This window comes from Olea europaea, unplaced genomic scaffold, assembly GCF_002742605.1.
Source record: "Olea europaea var. sylvestris unplaced genomic scaffold, O_europaea_v1 scaffold1553, whole genome shotgun sequence".
Classification (NCBI taxonomy): Eukaryota; Viridiplantae; Streptophyta; class Magnoliopsida; order Lamiales; family Oleaceae; genus Olea; species Olea europaea.
Window position 1 is genome coordinate 51,590 of NW_019233129.1, and position 22,261 is coordinate 73,850.

Consider the following 22,261-nt stretch of genomic DNA (forward strand, 5'->3'; position numbering starts at 1 on the left):
AGGGCGAAAAATCTGGACCTACTACCTGTTGATCCTGAACCAGAACGCACATTTCGCATTCCAAGAGGCATACAAAGAAACGAATGGGAAGCAATAGCGGAACAGGAAGCAAGAGCAGCTAATGAGAATAACCAACTATTCGGGACTACTTAAGGCCCGTTGTCAATGACAATTATTCCAGCATTGCACGCCCAGCAATTGCTGTAAACAACTTTGAATTGAAGCCAGGACTGATACATATGGTGCATCAGAATCAGTTTGGGGGTGTTACAATGAATGGCCCAAATGCTCATCTTAGATCCTTTTTGGAAATTTGTGACAAGGTGAAGATGAATGGGGTTACTGAAGATGCAATCAGACTTCACCTATTCTCTTTCTCTTTAAGGGATAAAGCAACGGCTTGGTTCTAGTCACTACCGTATGGCTCAATTACAACTTGGGATGATTTGGCTCAGAAATTTCTCACCAAGTACTTTCCACCTTCTAAATCAGCTTAACTTCGCAGTGAGATTAGCCAATTCAAACAACTCGACTTCGAGCCATTTTATAAAGCCTGGGAAAGATTTAAAGACTTGCTTAGGAGATGTCATCAACATGGGTTCCAGAAATGGGTGCAAATTGAGATATTTTATAATGGGCTAAATGGGCAGACAAGGACTATGGTGGATGCAGCTGCGGGAGGCATTCTAATGGCTAAAACAACAGAAGCTGCATATGCTTTATTGGATGACATAGCCACCAACAGTTACCAATGGCCAAGTGAGAGATCGGGCGTAAAGAAAGTGGTAGGACTTCATGAAATGGATCCCATCACAGCACTAGCAGCTCAGGTTGCATCACTCACAAATCAGATAGTCACGCTTACTACTCAGGGAAATCAACAGAAGGTAGATTCAGTCATGAGTACTTCTTCATCACACCAACAGACAAAGGTTGCAAACGAGCAGGCCCAATATGTCAACAGTAGAAACTACAATCAAAGAAGAAGCTACCAAGCTAATCACTATCATCCAAGGCTGAGGAATCACGAAAACTTGTCATATGGCAACAATAGAAACACACTTCAACCTTCACCCGGATTCAACACTCAGAATTCTGAAGGGAAACCATCCTTGGAAGACATCCTTGGGACATTCATTTATGCGACAAGATCACGCTTCAACAAAGAATAATTATGGTTGGATAATATTGAAACACATGTGTCCAACATGGGAGTCACAATGAAGAATCTTAAAGTGCAAATTGGTCAGTTGGCTACCTCAATGAAGTCTCAGAAACAAGGAAAATTTCCAAGTGATACAGAAGTCAACCCAAAGGAGCATTGTAAGGTCGTTGTATTAAAGAGTGACAATCAAGTTGGAAAAAGTGAACCCACCGAAAATAGCAACCTCACACCTGATAAGGAGAAAGAACAAGTAGTAAAAGAGCAAGAAAAGCAGGCTAAAGGAACAAATAAGGCTCACAAACCTTACTCCATATCTTTCCCTGACAACCCACCAATTCTCACACAACCACTTCCATTTCCACAGTGTTTTCAAAAGAAAAAATTTGATGATCAATTTGCAAAATTTTTAGAAATTTTCAAGAAAATTCACATTAATATTCATTTTGCAGATGCTTTGGAACAAATGCGAAATTACGCAAAGTTTATGAAGGAGGTGATGTCAAAAAAGCGAAAATTGGAGGAATATGAAACAGCAAAATTAACAGAAAAATGCAGCGCTATCCTTCAAAAGAAACTTCCTCAGAAGAGAAAAGATCCGGGCAGTTTCACTATTCCATGCACCATTGGAAGCTCTTCCTTTGAAAAGGCCCTTTATGATCTAGGAGCAAGCGTCAACCTAATGCCATTATCAGTATTCAAGAAGTTAGGCTTCGGGGAAGTCAAGCCAACAACAATGACTCTGCAACTGGCTGATAGGTCCCTCACTTACCCACGAGGTGTTATTGAAGACGTGTTAGTAAAGGTCGACAAATTCATCTTCCCAGCTGATTTTGTGGTGTTGGATATGGAAGAAGATCAAGAAATCCCACTGATTTTATGTAGGCCATTTTTAGCAACTCGAAGACCATTAATTGATGTGCAAGGAGGATATTTGACATTGAGAGTGAATCAAGAAGAGGTGAGGTTCAACATCTACCAAGCAATGAAGTACTCGGACGACACTGACACATGCCACAGGATTGACTTCATTGATTCTACTGTGATCGATGAGAAATTATATATTGAGGATCCCTTAGAGCAGTGTATGATGTTTAGTTCAACAAAGGATGACATCAGCTCTTCTGGAGAATATGCAGGGAGCAAAGACCTGATTGATTGCATATTGGCTCTAGAGTCTACACCAGTTCAAAACAACTTGTCACAGTGTGAAGATATTCAGAAATCAAAGAAATCAGATGATAAAGAAAGCAGTGAAAGCAGTAAGATTGAACTGAAGCAATTACCAGATCACCTCCGCTATGCATTTTTGGGGGACAATTCTGCATTTCCAGTGATCATTTCTTCATCACTCACCAGGGATGAAGAGGACAGATTATTAAAAGTGTTGAGGGATCACAAGGCCACTTTGGGCTGATCGATAGCTGACATCAAGGGGATAAGTCCTACAATTTGCATGCATAAAATCCTCATGGAAGATTCCTACAAGTCGTCCATTGAACATTAGAGAAGATTAAACCCAGTAATGAAAGAAGTGGTTCGAGCTGAGATACTAAAGCTATTGAAGGCAGGGATCATATTCGCCATTTCAATCAGTGAATGGGTCAGCCTAGTGTAGGTGGTACCAAAAAAAGGAGGGATGATAGTAGTTAAGAACAACAACAATGAGCTAATTCCAACTAGAACAGTAATTTACTAGAGAGTGCATTGACTATAGGAAGCTGAACAAGGCAACTAGAAAGGATCATTTCCCACTCTCTTTCATTGATCAAATGTTGGACAGATTAGTGGGTTATTCTTACTATTGTTTTCTTGACGGGTATTTGGGCTACAGTCAAATTGCTATAGCGCTAGAAGATCATGAAAAGACAACCTTTACATGTCCTTATGGAACTTTTGCCTACAGACGGATGCCATTCAGGTTATGCAATGCACCGGCCACCTTTCAAAAATGCATGATGGCGATCTTTGCGGACATGGTTGAGGACATTATGGAGGTATTTATGGATGACTTTTCGATGTTTGGTACTTCTTTTGACAACTGCTTTCACAATCCCTCCTTGGTGTTACACCGCTGTGAAGAAAAGAACTTGGTTCTTAGTTGGGAAAAGTGCCACTTCATGGTACAAAAAGGAATTGTGCTAGGCCACCATGTTTCAGTGAGGGGACTTGAAGTTGATAGGGCGAAAATTGATACAATTACAAAGATACCACCACCCACAAATGTTAAAGGCATTCAAAGTTTCTTGGGGCATGCTGGATTCTACAGGAGGTTCATCAAAGACTTTTCAAAAATAGCTAAACCCCTATGCAACCTTTTGGAGAAGGACACAATATTTGCATTTGATGACGACTACCTAAGGGCATTTGAAACCATAAAGGCAAAATTGGTAACTGCTCCAGTGATGGTAGTGTCAAATTGGGATCAACCATTTGAGGTTATGTGTGATGCTAATGACTACGCAGTAGGGGCGGTTTTGGGTAAGGTGTGATAAAGTTTTTCGGGCAATCTACTATGCTAGTAAAACCCCTAATGGAGCTCAACTCAATTACACCACAACAGAGAAGGAAATGCTAGCAGTAGTGTTTGTATGTGACAAATTTAGATCCTACCTCATTGGTACCAAAGTGATCATTTACACAGACCATGCTGCAGTCCGATATCTCTTTGAAAAAAAGGATACCAAGCCACGCCTAATTCGATGGATATTACTACTGCAGGAATTCGACGTAAAATTTCGGGATAAAAAAGGCAGTGAGAACGTCATTGCAGACCATCTCTCACGGTTAGAGAATGAGAAAACGGTGGATGACAGTCAAATTCGAGAAATTTTTCCTGACGATATCTTGCAAGCTGTATCAACAAGGATCCCATGGTATGCTAATTTTGTCAATTATTTGGTTTTCGAAAAATTGCCTCTTGACTTGACCTTCCATCAAAAGAAGAAATTCTTACATGATGTCAAGTCATATCTGTGGGATGACCCAATATTGTTCAAGCGGTGTGCTGACAGAATATCAGGCGTTGTGTCCCTGTGGAAGAAACACAATCAATCATGCAGCATTGCCATTCATCCCCTTATGGAGGTCACTCTGGTCCTACATGGATAACTGCTAAAGTATTGCAATCTGATTTTTATTGGCCAAATCTGTTCAAGGACTGCTATGCTTTTGTAAAGACATGTAACCGTTGTCAGCGTACTGGAAACATTTCACGGTATCATGAACTGTCATTAACTAATATATGCTTGAGGTGGAGTTATTTGATGTGTGGGGTATAGACTTCATAGGTCTGTTTCCACCTTCTTTTGGTATACATTCTGCTTGCAGTAGACTATGTATCTAAATGGGTTGAAGCCATTGCCACACCAACAAATAATGCAAAGGTGGTTTTGAGGTTTCTACAAAAAAATATTTTCACTCGGTTTGGCACGCCTAGGGCAATTGTAAGTGATGAAGGTACACATTTCTATAACAAGCTGTTCAACTCCCTTTTAACTAAATATGATGTCAAGCACAAATTGGCACTTAGTTACTACCCACAATCAAATGGGCAAGCAGAAGTATCTAATAGTGAGATTAAACAGATTTTAGAAAAAACAGTAAATACTAGCCGGAATGACTGGTCTCTCAAACTAGATGACGCTCTTTGGGCATATCGAATCGCCGTCAAAACACCAATTGGATTGTCACCTTACCATTTAGTATTTGGGAAAGCTTGTCACCTATTGGTGGAATTGGAACATAAAGCTTATTGGGCTATGAAAAAGTTGAATTTGGGCATGAAATCGGCCAGTTCACAACGCTCGTTGCAGCTTGATGAATTAGAGAAGTTTCGGAATGGTGCATATGAAAATGCGAAAATATACATGGAACGGACAAAAATGTGGTATGACAAGAGAATCCTGAGGAGAGAATTTAAGGCAGGAGAATGAGTTCTTCTATTAAATTCTCGATTGAAAATCTTTCCGGGCAAGCTTAAATCCCGGTGGTCGGGACCATTTGTAATTCGTAAGGTACTCCCGTATGGTGCAGTGGAGTTAGTGAACAAGGATGGGTCTATTTTTTAGGCAAATGGACAACGCCTCAAGCATTACTATGGAGAGGAAAATCGAGATGTGGAAGACATTACCCTTGAAGAACCACATTAAAACCATATCACGTCCAGTTAAAGACGTAAAAGAAGCGCTTCTTGGAAGGCAACCCAGTTCTATCCCTAAATTTCCTTTCTTTAGTTTGACATTTCCTTTTCTTTCGTGGTAACTTTAATAATTTCACTTTCTTTTCGTTTTTGTAGAAATTTGCTCAAAAATGGTTGCATTGACACTCTAGTCAACATGGGAAGGGAGTATGTTGGAGGTATAATAATAATAATAATAATAATAATAATAATAATAATAATAATAATAATAAATTTTGAATTTACTGCCTTTTCGGAATAAATGGTTTTGCAGCGCCCAATAAAATTTGAATTTACTATCTTTTCAGAATAAATGGCGTCGTGGCGCCCATATTGGGCACTGCAGCGCCAATTCTTATAAAAAAAAAATTTAATAGCGAGTCAGGTGTCGTGACCCCCAGTTTCTATGCCACGGCGCCCAACCCTTTGTTTTAAAGAAACACAGTCCCTCTTTCTTTTTTATCTCCCTACCCCCAAACCCTTTTATTCTTTTACTCTCTCCAGTCTCTCCCTCTCCCTCCCCACACTTGCACACACCTAATTCTCTCATACTACCACACCTTTACACACATTCACATCTATAACAAGCCATACCCACTACTTTCATTAGAGTTGAAGGGTTATTGACTAGTTCTTGAAAGAAGGTTCGTTCTTTTAAAATGCAATTTTACATCATTTAGCTTAATTTGAACTTCTAGTAATATTGTTTGGGGCTACGTCACATTCTCATTTTTCTTTGTTGGATTGTGCTTTGGTAAAGATTGTGTGGATTTTTGTTTTTTTCTTCGAAATTATTTTGTTGTATGCATACAATGTGTTTGTTCTTTTGCCTCTTTGAAGTTCTTTGTAAATTTTGGGATCTATGTTAGAAGACTTTGCAAATTTCTATGGGCTTGGATTTTCCTAATTATTGATTTATTGTCTTGACCACAATGTGTTTGATACATTTCACCAAATACTTCTTTTGCGCTATTCTTGGAATATTTTTGATGGCTTGCATTAGGCTTTGTACCTGATTATTCTAGCCGCCTACCACATGTTCGATATATTGTTTCATTAAGATTTTCGTGTCTACTTTGGACATACTTCATTTACTAAGGCAAATTCATTGAATTGGTTTAGGTGGCCAGTTGACTTCGCGTGATATTGGGAAGAACACTTACACCACACCTCCTAAAAAGAAATCCAAGGTCACTGCCTCTTCATCTACTACAGTGTTTGATCGAAGATGATTCATTAGTCTCGAAGTAGAGGAACGCTATAAAAAAAGTGTGATACATCGAAATTTCATTCCTGAGAGGGGCCTTGAAAATTTTCTGCCTAATGAAATATACAGTTTGGGATGGGAGAAGTTTACCAAGCAACCTACAGCTGCATCCGTTCCTTTGGTGAAAGAATTTTACGCCAATACCAATGAACACGAGAACTTCAAAGTTTTTGTCCGGGGTTTTTGAACCAAGTTTGACAGTGCTTCAATTAATAAGTTCTACCACACGCGGGATATACCCAGTGATGACTATTCCCGAATGTGCGATGAGGGGGTCAATCCCGATGAGATAATTCGCACTATAGCTCGCCTCGATACTGAATTGAAAAGATCAGCTAGTGATGTAACTCACTTTCCTGCCTCTGGTCTAATACCTAACTGTAAAATTTAGGACCACTTCATATCAGCTAACATGATCCCCAGTAGTAACACCAGCGAGGTCACCAAGGAACGACCTTTACTGAATTTTGTTATTTAGAAGGGGTATCCTATTGATGTTGACAGAGTCATTCAAAATAGCATTCTTCGCGTCTTAGCCAGGCCAGCTACATGCAGTTTGGGTCACCCCTCTTTCATCCATGACCTTTGCATACACAGGGCTGTTCCCGTGCGAGAAACTGATGAAGTGTTACACTGGAAACAACCATTTACACGGGAACTCCGTGATAGGCGTGTGGGACATCGGGACGTGCCTAACTCTTCTCAGTCATCTCGTCCATCCCCACCTACACCACCGCCTCCACAACCTTCTGATACTACGGGGGACATCCTTCAACGTCTTGAAGCCATGGATTTGCGCATGACCCGATGACAGGATGGCATGCAAGTACAAATGAATCATCTACAATCCACCATCTTTGACTAGTTTAAGTATTAAAATGCTTGCATGGCAGTCATGGTATCTGTATACCTCGAGCTCACCTTCCCTCCATCGCCATCGTTTCCACCTCATTCACACCTTCCCGCTCTACCTTATGGCGATGAAGACAGTTGATGTCTTCCTCGAGGTATTTCTCTTCTCTTTCTTTCAATTTCACATTGAGGACAATGTGTTGTTTAAGTTTTAGGGGGGGTCTTACTTTCACTTAGTTGTTAGTTGTGTCGAGCATTTTCTTTACTGCTTTTATTGTGCTGCATTAGTGTTCCAAGTATGTTGTGCGTGTTAATTTGCTTTGTGTGAAAAAAAATTTGCATTATTTTATTTCGCATGCTTGTGTAAGTTGGATAACATTGTTAGCAATGATGAATATATTTGGAATGTGGATCCATTGTGGATTATGGATGAGTCAGTTGTTTGAATTAAAGTGTTACTTACCCTTGCAGATTATTGTGACATTTATGCACGTGAATTGAATATAGCAGCGAACAAGAGTGAGTTGATTCATAATTAGATTTAGGCTGAAGTAATGACCCTAGAAATTGAATCCAACAACTACTTGTATAACAGTATTTACATCCCTTAACCTACCTTAGGATAGTTTGGATGGGCAAACTATTGTAGGAAAGCATGGATGTGGTTGTGGATTCCGTGTGTGCCAAATTCTGTGTGGACTGTCTGAGACCAATGGGATGAAAATTGAATAAACACTTTTAGTTAAGGGCCATTTTTCAAGAATAGGTATTTAATAAGGGGCATTGCACATATAAAAAAAATCCCAATGAAGACAACCTTAAAAAGCTCATTGCAAAGCATCTCTTCGTAGCCTTTATGACTCGAGTGATTAAGCCTGTAAGGGTCTAAAACCTGATACCCTAAAGTCGTCTGGCTTGGGAGTCATCAACCTAAAGCTCGCTACAGGGGTCACCTAGAAAGCTTAAGGGGGAGACGACCGCTCAAAGAGTAGTTAAAGAATAAATACAAAAAAATTTGTTTTTAAGCTTGATTAAGCCTCGAACACCTGTTTTAGAGGAGTAGGCTTTTGGCAAAGGGTTAGTAACTTGGTTGATTATTGGAGGTTGAAGCAGTCAAAAATAAGAGAATCCACACTTACCGATATGTTGAACTACAATTAGTAAAATCCAACCAAACTTTAGATATGTAAGAAACTAGTATTGAAATTCAACTTTAGGATACACCTTGGGAAGAGAAGAGAAAAAAAGTTTGGGGTTGTGTGAATCCCACGAGTGGAGAAAGGAGATAATTGACTTCTGAGGGTAGGAGTTGAATCAACATATGAATGTCTGGCGTTATATTAGATTCTTCACACACACACGCACATGATCTAAAATGGGTGGGTTAGGAGCTACCTTTTGCAAAATAGCTTTGAAATAGTTCATAAACTCGATCTCACATTTCAATGTTGAGCAGTAAAAACATGTTCAACTAAATTATGCATTTGAATTCTTTAGCAGCATTTGTGTTTTTGCTTGGTAATTATTATTTATTGGTTGTGTTTGCTTGAGGACAAGCAAAGAACTAAGTTTGGGGGAGTTTGATGAGTGTAATTCACTCATTAAACATACGCCTCTAAATCACAAGGTTTAGCTTGTTCTTGAGCACTTTTGAACGTTTTGATGTGTGTGTTCGTGTTGTCTTGTAACTCAATCAACATTTGAGAAAACACCATAATTGGGAGCTTGTGATGAATCTAAATGGTGGTCATAAATTAGAGATAAGAAAAGAAGCTTGCAATGAAAAAGAAGCTTAGAAGATGAACGATTCAAGAAAGGAGCGGCTTGTTAGGTGCCACGGCGTCTAAATTGGGCGCTATGGTGCCCAACAAAAGAAGAAATTCAGTAGGAAGCTGGGCGCCACGGTGCCAGCCTTGGGCGCCATGGCGCCTAGCGTGAAAAGAAGCAACAGAATAGCACACAATTATATCACGGCGCCAGAGATGGGCGCCAGGGCGCCAACCTCGCAACGTCAAAAGCCCAATTTTTTGGATATTTCTCGGCCCAAGATGTTTCCTAACCACCCAAAATTCCAAGATAACATAAATACGAAGAAAAAAAACCTAAGGGGGGCCATTTTTCTGGTATTCTCTTTGGGCAAAAAAGGGTGCAAAAGTGAAGATCTATTCAAGAGGCAAGGACAAGAAAATTGAATTGCATCAAGATTGACAAACAATTGGTGAAGAACAAGTGACTTCAATCAGTTTTTCTGAACCCCTATTTACTATTTCTCATGTTCTTTATCTTATATTTTGGCATGTTGATCGATTCAAGCATGAACTAAATTCATAGATCTAGGGTTGATGTAGCCTATTTGAGACATGATTTGATTCTAATATAGTTATTTCTTTCAGTTTTCCATGATTTATTTGTGTTGTTTTGTGTTTAATGCTTTCAATTGCCTGATCACCAATTGAATGAATCGATGCCTTAAATTTAATGCTCGAGAGAGGGAAATTTAGACATGATCTGGAACAACATAACCTAAATTTGTAGGTTTCGAGAGAAAGTGCAAATCTTTGAGGGGTATACACAAGAACCAAGAGCTTTAATAATCTTTATGTATTTAATTCGGAATAGAGATATTGGGGTTAAAATATAAAGACAGGTTCTATTGGAACTCGAGAGAGGGAATAGAATTAAATTAGGGTTCTTGCTTATAAATTGGGAAAAAATCGATGGAAATGGCTATAGATGTTGAGAACATGTTGATAATATGGTGAAATCAATTCCTAGATATCCATAGTTTGATTTGATTTTTAGAATTTGTCTCACTTTACTTGCATTCTTTATTCCATTTAAATTAGATTAGCATAAAAACATCATTTAAAAATTGGATTTGTCTAAATAAAGTGAAAATCGAAACAATTATAATACTCAGTGGAATTTGAATATCAATTCCTGTGGGTTCGACACTTTTAAATTCTTCACTATATTACAAAACGCGACACCGCACACTTGGGGTTAAATCACGTTATATGAAACGTGTGGCAGTCATTAAGTTGAGTTATTTTGTTATATGTTCAGGTCATATGGTTAGTAGTCTCTACTTCTTAAGTCCTATGATTGGCTCTATACATAACACTACTACTACTAGAAAAAGAAAGATGTGTTTAGTACTAATAAAACTCTCTTATGGCATCTTAGGTTGGGTCATATTAATCTAAATAGGATTCAAAGATTGGTAAATGATGGACCTTTAAAAGAGTTAGAGGTGAAATCCATACCAACTTGTAAATCTTGTCTAGAAAGAAAGATAACTAAGAGGCTTTTCAAGGTTAAGGGACTAAGAGTTGAAGAAGTTTTGGAATTGGTACATTTTGATGTTTTTGGACCCATTAGTACTGGGCTAGAGGAGAATATAGGTACTTCATCACCTTTACAAACGATTACTCTAGATCCGGATACATATACCTTATGTGTCACAAATTCGAAGCTTTGAAGAAATTCTTGGAGTTTCAAACGGAGGTTGGAAACAATTAGGTAAGAGTATGAAGGTCTTTCAATCCAATCGAAGTAGCGAATATCTATCCTGAGAATTTAAGATCTACTTATCAGATAATGGGATATCATCCCAACTGAGTGCATCAAGGACTCCTCAACAGATTGATGTCCCGAAAAGAAGAAATCGAACTCTTTTAGATATGGTAAGATCAATGATGAGCTATTCATCGTTACTTATTTCCTTTTAGGGATATGTACTACAAACAACCATTTACATATTGAATTTAGTACCATCTAGATCAGAGATTTGTCTCTTTGTAGGATATCAAAAAAGAAACAAGATGTTATTATTTCTATATTCCCTTAGATAAGAAGGTTGTACAAATGTAACCTTCTAAGAGAACAAGTATATAGAAGAATACAAGTCTACTAGTAAGATTCTATTGGAAGAGGTGTTAGAACATGGTCCAAACAGCCCGATTTTAAATTTTTATATAGAATCAAATAGTAATAACTTAGAACCTCCTATAAAACCAATGGTTGCTGATGAGGTAAGTAAGCAAGTGATCATCACATAACCTCATGGAGAAATAGAACCAGAGGCAGAAGAGAACGATGTACCCATTGTTGCATTTCCAAATGCCCCTCACAATGGGGATAGTTAGAAGTTTGGTACTAACCAAGGGCAGGACCAACCAATGGAAAGAGAGGAACAACCTTTAGTCAGACTGGACATTCAAGTATCTTCAACTATTACTCATAATGAGTAGGTTGTGAGACCACCTTCCAGATACTTACTCTATGGAAAGTCCTATAAGGTGATCTCTGCTGAGTAAGAAGAAGATCCTACTTTATTTAAGGAAGCAATAGATGATATAGAGTTTGAATCATGAAAATCTACCATGAACTCAGATATGGAATCTATGTATTCTAACAAGGTTTAGGATCTTGTGGATGCTCCTAAAGGAGTCAAACCTATAGGCTGCAAGTGGGTCTATAAAAGGAAAATATGTATAGATGGGAAGATTGAAACCTTCAAAGCAAGGCTAGTGGCCAAAGGTTTTATCCAAAGAGAACATATTGACTATGAAGAAACCTTCTCACCAGTTGCCATGTTTAAATCTATTTGAGTTTTGTTATCCACTGCTATTCATTTTGATAATGAGGTTCGGCAAATGGATGTTAAGAAAAAAAATTTAAATGAACATCTTGACCAGACCATCAACATAATATAACCTGAAGAGTTTGTGAAAGAAGGCCATAAAAAGGAAAGTTTGCAAGTTGCAGAAGTCAATTTATGGACACAAATAAGCGTGCAAGTCTTGGAATGTAAGATTTGATCAAACCATTAAGACATATGGTTTTGACCAAAATCTGGATAAATCCTGTGTTTGCAAGCGTATACAAGGGAAGAAATTAGTTTTTTGATTCTTTATGTGGATGATATTCTACTCATTGGAAATGAAGTAGGGATATTGTCATCTGTAAAAAAATGGTTGTCATAGCAGTTTGATATAAAGGACTTGTGAGAAACTAGTTACATTTTGGGAATCCGTATCTTACGAGATAGGAAAAGCAAAAGGATAGCATTATCCCAAGCTTTATATATTGACAAAATATTATCTACATTAGCAATGCAAAATTACAAAAAGGGACAACTTCATTTTAGATATAGAATTCATCTATCTAAGGAGCATTCTCCCATGACTCCAATAGAGATAGATTATGTGAAGAAGGTTCCTTATACTTCGGATTAGGAAGCCTCATGTATGCTATGCTTTGAACTAGATCGGGTAGTTGTTATGCTGTGAGTATTGTTAGTCATTACTAGTTTAATCTAGGACCAGAACATTGGGTAGCAGTGAAGCATATACTCAAGTGCCTTTGGAAAATGAGAGATTATATGCTTGTCTATTCAGGACATGATCTGAATCCCATTGGATATACTGATTCCAATTTTCAATCCGATCGTAACTCTAGAAAGTCTGTATCGGGTTCAATATTTATACTGGGATGTAGAGTTGTGGAAGGGAGGAGTATCAAGTAATTTTGTATTGCTGATTTCACATGGAGGCAGAATATATAGCCATTTGTAAAGCTATTAAAAAAGCTGTAAGATTCAAGAAGTTTCTTTTGGACCTTGATGTGGTACCTTTGGTAATGGAACCCATAATGCTTTGTTGCAATAATAGTGGAGCAGTTGCCAATGCTAAAAAATCAAGGAGTCATCATCGTGGCAAGCACATCGAGAGGAAATATCATCTTGTTAGAGAGATTGTTTATTGAGAAGACGCGACGATTAGCAAGATTGCATTAGCAGATAATCTTGTGGATCTATTCACTAAGACCTTACCATTTAAGGCTTTTAATGGGCATCTTGAGGGATGAGTATTCTTAAAATGTCACATATACTCTAAAAGGGCAAGTGGGAGATTGTTAGTTTGATGCCCTTTTCGAGTAGAATTTTGTAAAAAGGCATTATGAATTGACATTCGATTATTCGTGTGTTTCAATTTGAAATGATTATCTAAAGTTATGTGATCATAAAGGATGTCACAAATTGTTTACTCGATCATTATGGTACAGTGAGACACAATTCGTAATGTAATCAAAATATGTCATTCACAATTAGTACATAAAGTTGGAGCTTTATGTTGATAATATTGCATTGTTCTTATTAAGATTATTTAGATTTTGAAATAAGAACAATAATGCATTTTTCATGCACATTGAACGAATCACATAGACGAGTCATTTGTGACCACTCGGAATGAGATTCTACTCGATCATCAAACAAGTGACCTAAATCCTGAACAAGTTATGTACCTTTGATTGCTAGTTCAAGTTCTTTGAAGTACCAAAAAGTGAAGTCTTAATTAGAAGATTGATCTCGGTGCATTGGGAATTAGGCCGAAATAATTACAAATCATATACTTGCGATAGTGGAGTCCATTAATTATTGAGATGAGATGATCGTCACTCTAAGGTATTTTGTATAGGCAACTGAACCTGAGCTCAATAGTCCGATGATGAGTTCGTTGTACTATATATTGTGATTTGATCACAATGAATTTGCCTTATAAAAATGGAACTTAGAGTTTGATACATGTTGAAGGGCAAAATGGTCATTTTTTTGTCTTCAACATATTGACAGTCAAATGGGGTTGACTTGTGAAACGATAATCGAAGGATATTGTTATTGAATCATAATTTGCTTTTATAATTGTTACTCGACTTGAGAGTACAATTTCAATGTTTTTGTAGAATGAGTCAGGATTAATGAATATATCTCAATTAGTCAATAATTGATCCAATTAGAAACATCTATTGGAGCTTAAGTCCCGTGAATCCAGTTAGGTCCCTTTCTTAGCTTCAATAAAGGTGCATGACTTAATTGGTCTACTACAGTAAAGTCCTAAAAATTTTGTACAATTATGAAACCCTAATTGAATATAATGAATATGCCTTTTACTAGCACATTTTCATATGTTTTTAGGGTCAGCCACATTTTCATTTCCCAAAGAGGGAGGTACCTAAAGTGGCACAATGGAGAAGACCTAAGGGACAAAGTAATTGACTAGGCTATTAAAAGCTCTTTCAAGGTTATCATCTCCTATTTATGCATGAGGATTTTAAAATATCCAATGATTTCAAGGTGATCTAAGATCCTTTATTCTTTCTTGTTTTAATCTTCAAACGAAAATTAGTTTTCTATTGTTATGATTAAATCCAATAACCAACAGTAAGATGGAGTTTTCGATGTTATTTCGGACAGAAATTATTTGAAGAATTTTTATTATTTGAAGAATTTTTAATATTTAAAGAAATCTGATCTTGAATTTTCTCTTGGATCCGAGGCTTTTTTTTTTAAGAGTGAAAGATTGATATCATATTTTAACCATTTTTACATTGTGCAATAGTCCTATTCATAGACTGTTGTAAGGGTATCTCGATCATTTATTATATTGGAAGTTATTATTAGGTCCAATTTCAAGGCTTTGTTGAGGTTCGTGTTTTACTTATCAAGTGATCCGTTGTGTGAAAACCCCATTATAATACATTAATACCTATCCCTAATCCCTCGACAATCGACACAATCTTTCCAGGGGTGTAAAACCCACTATAAACCTATGTTCGCTTAATGGCTTTGTTTTGTAATTTATTTATTTATTTATTTGGTTATTACCATTGTAAGAACTAAGAAGAGATGACGGCTTAAAAGTTAAATCTTGATTCCTGTGATTTTTGAATATTGTAGCCGATGTTTTTAATTTTTTCTTCGATTTGTTGCATCATATTAGGTACTAGGTAGATATTTCATATTAGTTGGGATTTTTGTTGACCCATTGGTCATTGTTTTGTTTATTCAATTACTGCTTGTTGTTTCTATCTTTATAGTAAACTAAAATATTTCTTTTTTCTTGTAGATATTTTACTATGAGTATTTCTATCCCTCGATATCAAGTAAATATTACATGGAGTCATAGACATTCAATTTCAATACTTTAATAAATGTTTTCTATTACGTGGGAGATAAGTGCAATAAATTTTATCATTTTATGTATTTCCGTTTGATGATCTTATTTTTCTTAAGTTACAATATGAATTAAAAGAGTGGACTGAAAGTTCATTCTAAATTCTGATGCGGAATTCTTCTTCATTATCAACAGGCTTAGTTGTCAAGTGTCAACAAGCTTAATTCCACATATACGTAGGAAAAGCAAAAACTTCAATACACCCTAGTAAGTAAATGTCTCCATCTCTCTACTTATTGCATTGCCGGCAAAAATTGAATTGAATGTTGTCGTCTATTTGTCTATGTTGCCTTGTCGACTTAATGATTGTTGTTATTACCTTGTTGGCCTAATGAATTATTTTTGTTGCCTTATCAGCTTAATAAATTATATTTTGATTGACGTTAGAGCAATATTATTGATTGATTTTTATTTTTATTTTTTACTTTTACTTACAATTTTAAGAAATTGAAAATGGAAGGTCAACCACTTCTCAAGAAGAATTAGAACTTGTTTTCCTTCTTCCAAAGGGTAGATCGACCAACCGAAAGCACTTCTTCTAATGGATTAACTAAAGATCAACCTTTACTTCCACCAAAAATCAAACAACGTTCATCCTCAAAAATTAGTATTGAACAGGAATAGAAAAAAAGAAAGAAAATACTTGAATGTCCTTTTTATCTATGAGATGAGATTAGAGTAACATATCTAAAGGCTGGGCCTTATCAACCAAAACATGTTGAATATCCAAAGATACAAGGAAAATCTCAGTCTCATCGCTTTCAGGCAAAATGGTTCAACCAGTTTTCTTGGCTAAAGTATTCACCTATAACAAATAAGGCATATTGTTTTTATTTTAATCTTTCTCGAAATGATGAGAATCCGTCCAATTGTTCGACACTGGTAACTTCTGAATATAACCAATGGAAAAGGGTTAATGATGGATTAAAATATGCGTTTCTTACGCATTTGCGATCATCGGATCATAATATGTGTGAGAGAAGAGCTAAAAATTTAATGAAACCGTCTCAACATATTGATGAAGTGATGCATACCGTATCGAATTCAGAAGTTGAGAAACGTCATTTACGTTAAAGACTTCAATTCGAAGAGCTCGATGGCTAGCTTTTCAAAGTTGTTCTTTCAGAGGTCATGACGAATCTCCATCTTCATTGAATCACGGAAGTTTTCTTGAAATGATAAAAAAATTGGCAGAAATGAATACAGAAATTGATCAAGTTGTTTTGAACAATGCTCCAAAAAAAATTTCAATAAATTACTCCGAGTATTCAAAAAGAAATCTTACATATAATGGCGAATAGAGTAAGAATGATGATTAGCGAAGAAATCGGGGATGGATACTTTTGTATTCTTGTTGATAAAGCACAAGATACATCTAAGAGAGAACAAATGACCATTATTTTGAGGGTTTGTGATTCGTCAAGGTGTTTTGATTGAACGCTACTTTGATATCAAAAGCGATAGTGACACTGCATCATCAAATAAAAAAAAAAGAGATTTTAAGCGTTCTTGCTCGACTTGAACTTCAGGTGGCAAAAATGAGAGGTCAAGGATATAATGGTGGTAGTAATATCCAGGGCACATGGAATGGACTTCAGGCATTATTTTGTAAAGATTATCCGTATGTGTATTATGTCTATTGTTTTGCTCATCGATTACAATTGGTATTGGTTTATGCAGCTAAAGAAGTTAGTGTTATTTGGGAGTTATTTTCTCATTTAGACAATATTATCAACATTTTCACTTCTTCCCCTGAATGCATTACAGAGATACAATCTGCTCAAAAAATGAAATTGAGCATATGTTAGCTCCTGGGGAGTGAGAGTCGGAAAGAGGAACAAATCAGATTGGTAATTTACAACATTAGGAGCAACTCGTTGGAGTTCTCATAATAACTCTATAAAGAGCTTGATAGATATGTAAAATGCAACTTGCAAGGTATTTGAAAATCTCAATGTCCATTGTCCAAATGGAAGATCTCGAGACAAAGTTTGTGGCACTTACAAACATATGAAAAATTTTGATTTTGTGTTTAGTTTGTATTTAATGCATAACATCATAAGATTAACCGTTACTCTTTGTCAGACCCCGCAAAGGAAATTTTTAGACATCTTGACTGCTATGAGATTTGTTTCTACCACAACAAAACTCCTTTAAAAAAATGAGAAATAATGATTGGGAAGAATTTCTTCAAGAAGTAAAAAAGTTTTGCTCAGAACATGATATTAAGATACGTGACCTAGAAAGTTTGTAGAAGATTGGTCATTATCATTCTCGTGATCAAATTACAACTCATTATCATTATCACTTTGATGTTTCAATGAAATAATAGATTTCGTACTAAATGGAATTAAATACAGGATTTAATGATACATTAGTTTAACTTCTCACACTCAGTGCAGTTTTGGGTCCTAAAAATTTGTTTGAATTATTTAGCATTCATGATATTTGTACACTTGTTGAAAAATTCTATCCTGAAGATTTTTCAAAGCAAGATATTTATACTTTGGAATATGAGTTGCGACATTTTGAGCTAGATATGAAGAGTGAACCTCGATTTCAAGTATCTACAGTTGTTGAGATATGTCGACAGTTAACTGAGAGTGGTAGGTCAGAGTCTTATATTATGGTTACTCGATTGATTTGTCTTGTACTGACTTTACCTATTTCTATGGTGAAGCGAGCATTTTCAGCAATGAAACACGTGAAGACGGATCTTCGTAACTGAAAGGAGGATGACTTTCTTGTTGATTGTATGACACTCTTCATTAAACGAGAACTTGCTCAAAAGATAGATATAGATTCTGCTGTTGATAAATTTTATGTTTCAAAACCTCGTTGGGAACAACTTCAAATTTAAAAAATTTGACTTTAATTCGTATATGAATTTACTATATCAACTTTTAAATTTTAACCCGTGCGCCAAAAGTTCTAGGATCCACCCCTAGACGCACTCTTTTAATCTAACACACATTGGCCGTCAAAGCTTGAATATTCGTCTTGTGATGCATGGGTGAATGATGTGGCCCTTTTGTGCTCGATTTAGAATCTAGCCAGATAATGATTATTTCAATTTATAACCCCAATTATATGAATTGACCATGGATAAGGATGCTAATGTTAAGGATCATCTGAATAAGTTTAATAAGCATGATAAAGTTGTTAAATGTTGATGTTAAGATTAAGCCCTTCTTTGAGCCCTATTTTCTTTTTTCTTTTTTTGTAATTTATTTTCTCAAAACTCATTTCCAACCACATATTTTTCAATAAAATAATTTTGCACGTAAATCGAAAAAAATCTTACTTTTTAACAATACGCTTTCCAAAAAAAAGTTTTTCAAAGTACATTTTTCTCAGAAATGGGGATCAAACAAGAGCTAATAATGATGATAAAGCAATAATGTTGATGTAATACTTGTTTGCTTAAGTCATATGAGATGATGACCACGCTATTGGCTGGAAAAAAACATAGAATGAGATCTCCATTGCTTTGTTAGAGATGGCCAATATTAAAAAGCCAAGTAGTATTGTAAATGGTTATCGAGTTCCTTAACAAAGTTTGACATGAGGCATGACCAAGGTGAAAAATGTCTTTCCAAGTAAGATGTGAAATGTTACTAGTACTACAAGTAGGGGCATGTTAGGAAAAATTGTCAAGGGTTGAAGAAACGCTTATTCTGAAGTTAAAAAATTTGGAGAGTCTAAACAAATCTCATATGATACGAATGTGGTTGAGTATGAATTTGATGGGATGACCTCTAGATTAGGTTTACCCAATTGAGTCTTGAATTTTGGATGTTCTTATTATATGTGCATGTACAAAGATTGGTTTTAGGATTTTAAATTATGTGACAAGCGTAATGCTATGATGGTTGATATCATAAATTTGAAGTTAACAGTACAAGTATTATGTAGATGAAGATGTTTGATGAAATAGCAAGACAATGAAAGTAAAAAAAATTGATGACTTGTACAAGCTAATATGGAAGACAGTTTCAAGTAGAACTTCCATATGTGAGTCGCACCAAGAGAAATCTTCTAATATTGGAAAAGATCATGAATTACCAAATAAGTTTGTGGATAATGGCAAGAAGATGGAAACTTGGAAAATGAAGATGTCTAATCGTGAAGTTGGGTTTAAGGATTTTTGGGTTTGGTGTATGTCTAAATCTAATACAATTCGTCAAGGAATGGTGACACCTACGGGTTAGTGGTTAGGTGTGCAAAGATCGGTATTAAGGCATGCCGTGATTTGAAAGATTTGAGTGAGGGTTGGAGATTGTCGTAATTGATTCAAATTAGACTAAAGAAAAATACTTTTCATCTAATAAGGGAAAATGACTTTAGGGAGATGCTTACCGTAGTAATGTTCAAGCATGCCACAACAAAAGGAGATGATGTAGTTTAACATCGAGTTGAACCTCTATAAATGCTATATGTTCTTGAGTGTTTATTTTTCTTTTTTTAAATTGATTGCTCTTAGCGAAATAGAATTAGGGTTTATAATTTTCAACAACACCTCTACTCCAAAGGGAGAGTTAAGGATTTCCCATAGCCAAAGACTTGGGAAGAAAGGAGTGAATTAGGAAATGAAAGACCATAAGCCCAAGAACCAACATAAATATACATAATGCATATTGGAATTGGTTCGCAACCAATGTGTGATTTCAGGCACAGAAAAAAAGTTGGACATAAGAAGTTGGATTGAAAAGTGGTACGCAGGTGTTTTTAGCATATGTTGATTGTTCTAGTTTTATTTGGCTTTTAAGGAAAATTGTATATTATGAGGAGAATTTCTAAGTTTTTTTATTTTTATTTTCGTGTACTCATCGATGATTTGTCAAGGTATGTTTAATTCTATTTTTTCATTTTATAACCTGCTGTTCATTTTTTTCTTTTACGATGTTGCTCATCATTTGGTGATTTTTTCCCAACACTAAATAAAAACATTATTATTTACTTATCATTTTTTTTTCATTGTACTGGAAATAGAAAAAGTAAAAAATGTGAGATATTTTAGTGAAGTGGTCTGACACAAACTTCTGGGAAAACAAATATTTTAAGGTCAAGTAGTATGAAAACTCTATATTCTTGTCGGCTCTTGATAAAAGGAGTATACTTGATTTATGGTTATGAAAGCATGTTAAATACAAAATTCAAATAAAATACATAAATTTTTTTTTTTTTTTTAATTTTCCTAGATATACATATTATTTTATATACATATAATTTAGTAAAACATGATTGGGATTTCAACTAAAAAAAAAAAAAGAAAAGAAAAAAGAAAAAGAAAGAAATTTAGGGGGTGTTCTCTTTGTGTTTCAGTTTTGTGTTTTGAGTTTTGAATTCATTTTGAATTTTGTGTTTTGAGTGTTTGTTTTGAAATTGTTGAAAATGCGTTCTTTTTGTTAGTTTCTCAAAACAAAAAACAAAAATTTTTTTTTTTTAAATTTTGAGAATCACCACAACACCACCTCAAAACACCAAATTTTGAAATTTTGAGAATCACCACACTATCTCCTCAAAAAAAAAATTTTTAATTTTTAATTTTTTTTGAAATTTTGAGAATCACCACACTATCTCCTCAAAAAAAAAATTTTTAATTTTTAATTTTTTTTGAAATTTTGAGAATCACCACACTATCTCCTCAAAAAAAAAATTTTTAATTTTTAATTTTTTTTGAAATTTTGAGAATCACCACACCACCTCCTCAAAAAAAAAAAAAAAAAAGGGTTCCCTTTGTGTTTTCTTCACAAATTTTTTTTCGTTTTCGAAAACGGGAAAGAGAACGCGTTTTCACCGTTTTGAAAAATCGAAAACAGAAAACGACCCGAAAACAGTAAAGAGAATAGGGCCTTATTCACTTTTTATTGATACCACCATTGTATGTAAATCATTATATAATTACCTTATATACAAGTAACATTATTCTTTATTATTTTCTCTTAGTATCTAAACGTCTACATGAAAATTGAAATTCTTTAATAATAAGGTTTTTTTTTTTAAAGAAATTCGAGAATCATCTAGAATGGATATGGAGCATTTATTGTCAAGCTCAAAAGTAAAAAAGAAAAAACAAGTTATTCATTCTATCCTTGAAGTAATTAGTTATATGATGAATGTTTCTTTTATTTTAAGTAACTTTTATTTAAAATAAGATAATACTTCATCTGTCCCATAAAAATATACTTAATTTAGTTTTTCGTGTATCCCAAATTATAAGTCATTTTCCTTGTTGTTAATATAGTTGATTTCCTAATATTCAAATATATATTTATTTAATGTACTTTGTTATCAATAAATATGAACAACTCGTGAGTAATGTATATGTAATCCCATTGGGATTGTAACCTTAGTTTAGCTGGCACTAGATGATAGGTTAAATTAAATATGAAATTAAATAAGTTATTTAATTCCACCTATCAGTTAATGTCATATTAAATTCACTTACATTGGAGTTGTAACCCCAACAAGGCTAAATAACATAGCTTTAAATTTAATGGGTTGCATATTAAGAAAAAATTATGTTTTTAATTATATTAATTATATTTCTTAATATGTAATGAAAATTAAAAAAAAATCTATCTTTTTAAAATGAAGAGAATAACTAATACAAGTATGCTTAGAAATAAAGTGTTCCTTAAAAATAACTTTTACTTGTTTTTAGCCTAAACAAACATGATCAATAAAAGTAGGCGTGGCTAAATTTAAAGAGTTTACTAATTATAATAAATATAAAAGTTTAAAAATATTTTTTTATTACTAAAAGTTAAAAATAAGTA

At 35.0% G+C, this 22,261-nt stretch overlaps 3 protein-coding genes across 3 annotated transcripts; all 3 read left to right on the top strand.

Annotated features, from left to right (window-relative positions):
* The first annotated feature begins 239 nt into the window (after nucleotides 1–239).
* On the top strand, nucleotides 240–1,172 carry LOC111376704. Its single transcript, XM_022999677.1, has 2 exons — nucleotides 240–403; nucleotides 506–1,172. Exons 1-2 carry the CDS (start codon nucleotides 240–242, stop codon nucleotides 1,170–1,172), a joined length of 831 nt encoding a protein of 276 aa, XP_022855445.1.
* A 48-nt stretch (nucleotides 1,173–1,220) lies between these two features.
* LOC111376705 lies at nucleotides 1,221–2,579 on the top strand. Its single transcript, XM_022999678.1, has 2 exons — nucleotides 1,221–1,530; nucleotides 1,615–2,579. The coding sequence occupies exons 1-2, from the start codon at nucleotides 1,221–1,223 to the stop codon at nucleotides 2,577–2,579; spliced, it is 1,275 nt and encodes a 424-aa protein (XP_022855446.1).
* Nucleotides 2,580–13,011: 10,432 nt separating this feature from the next.
* On the top strand, nucleotides 13,012–16,553 carry LOC111376706. Its single transcript, XM_022999679.1, has 2 exons — nucleotides 13,012–13,209; nucleotides 16,173–16,553. The coding sequence occupies exons 1-2, from the start codon at nucleotides 13,012–13,014 to the stop codon at nucleotides 16,551–16,553; spliced, it is 579 nt and encodes a 192-aa protein (XP_022855447.1).
* Nucleotides 16,554–22,261: the final 5,708 nt, after the last annotated feature.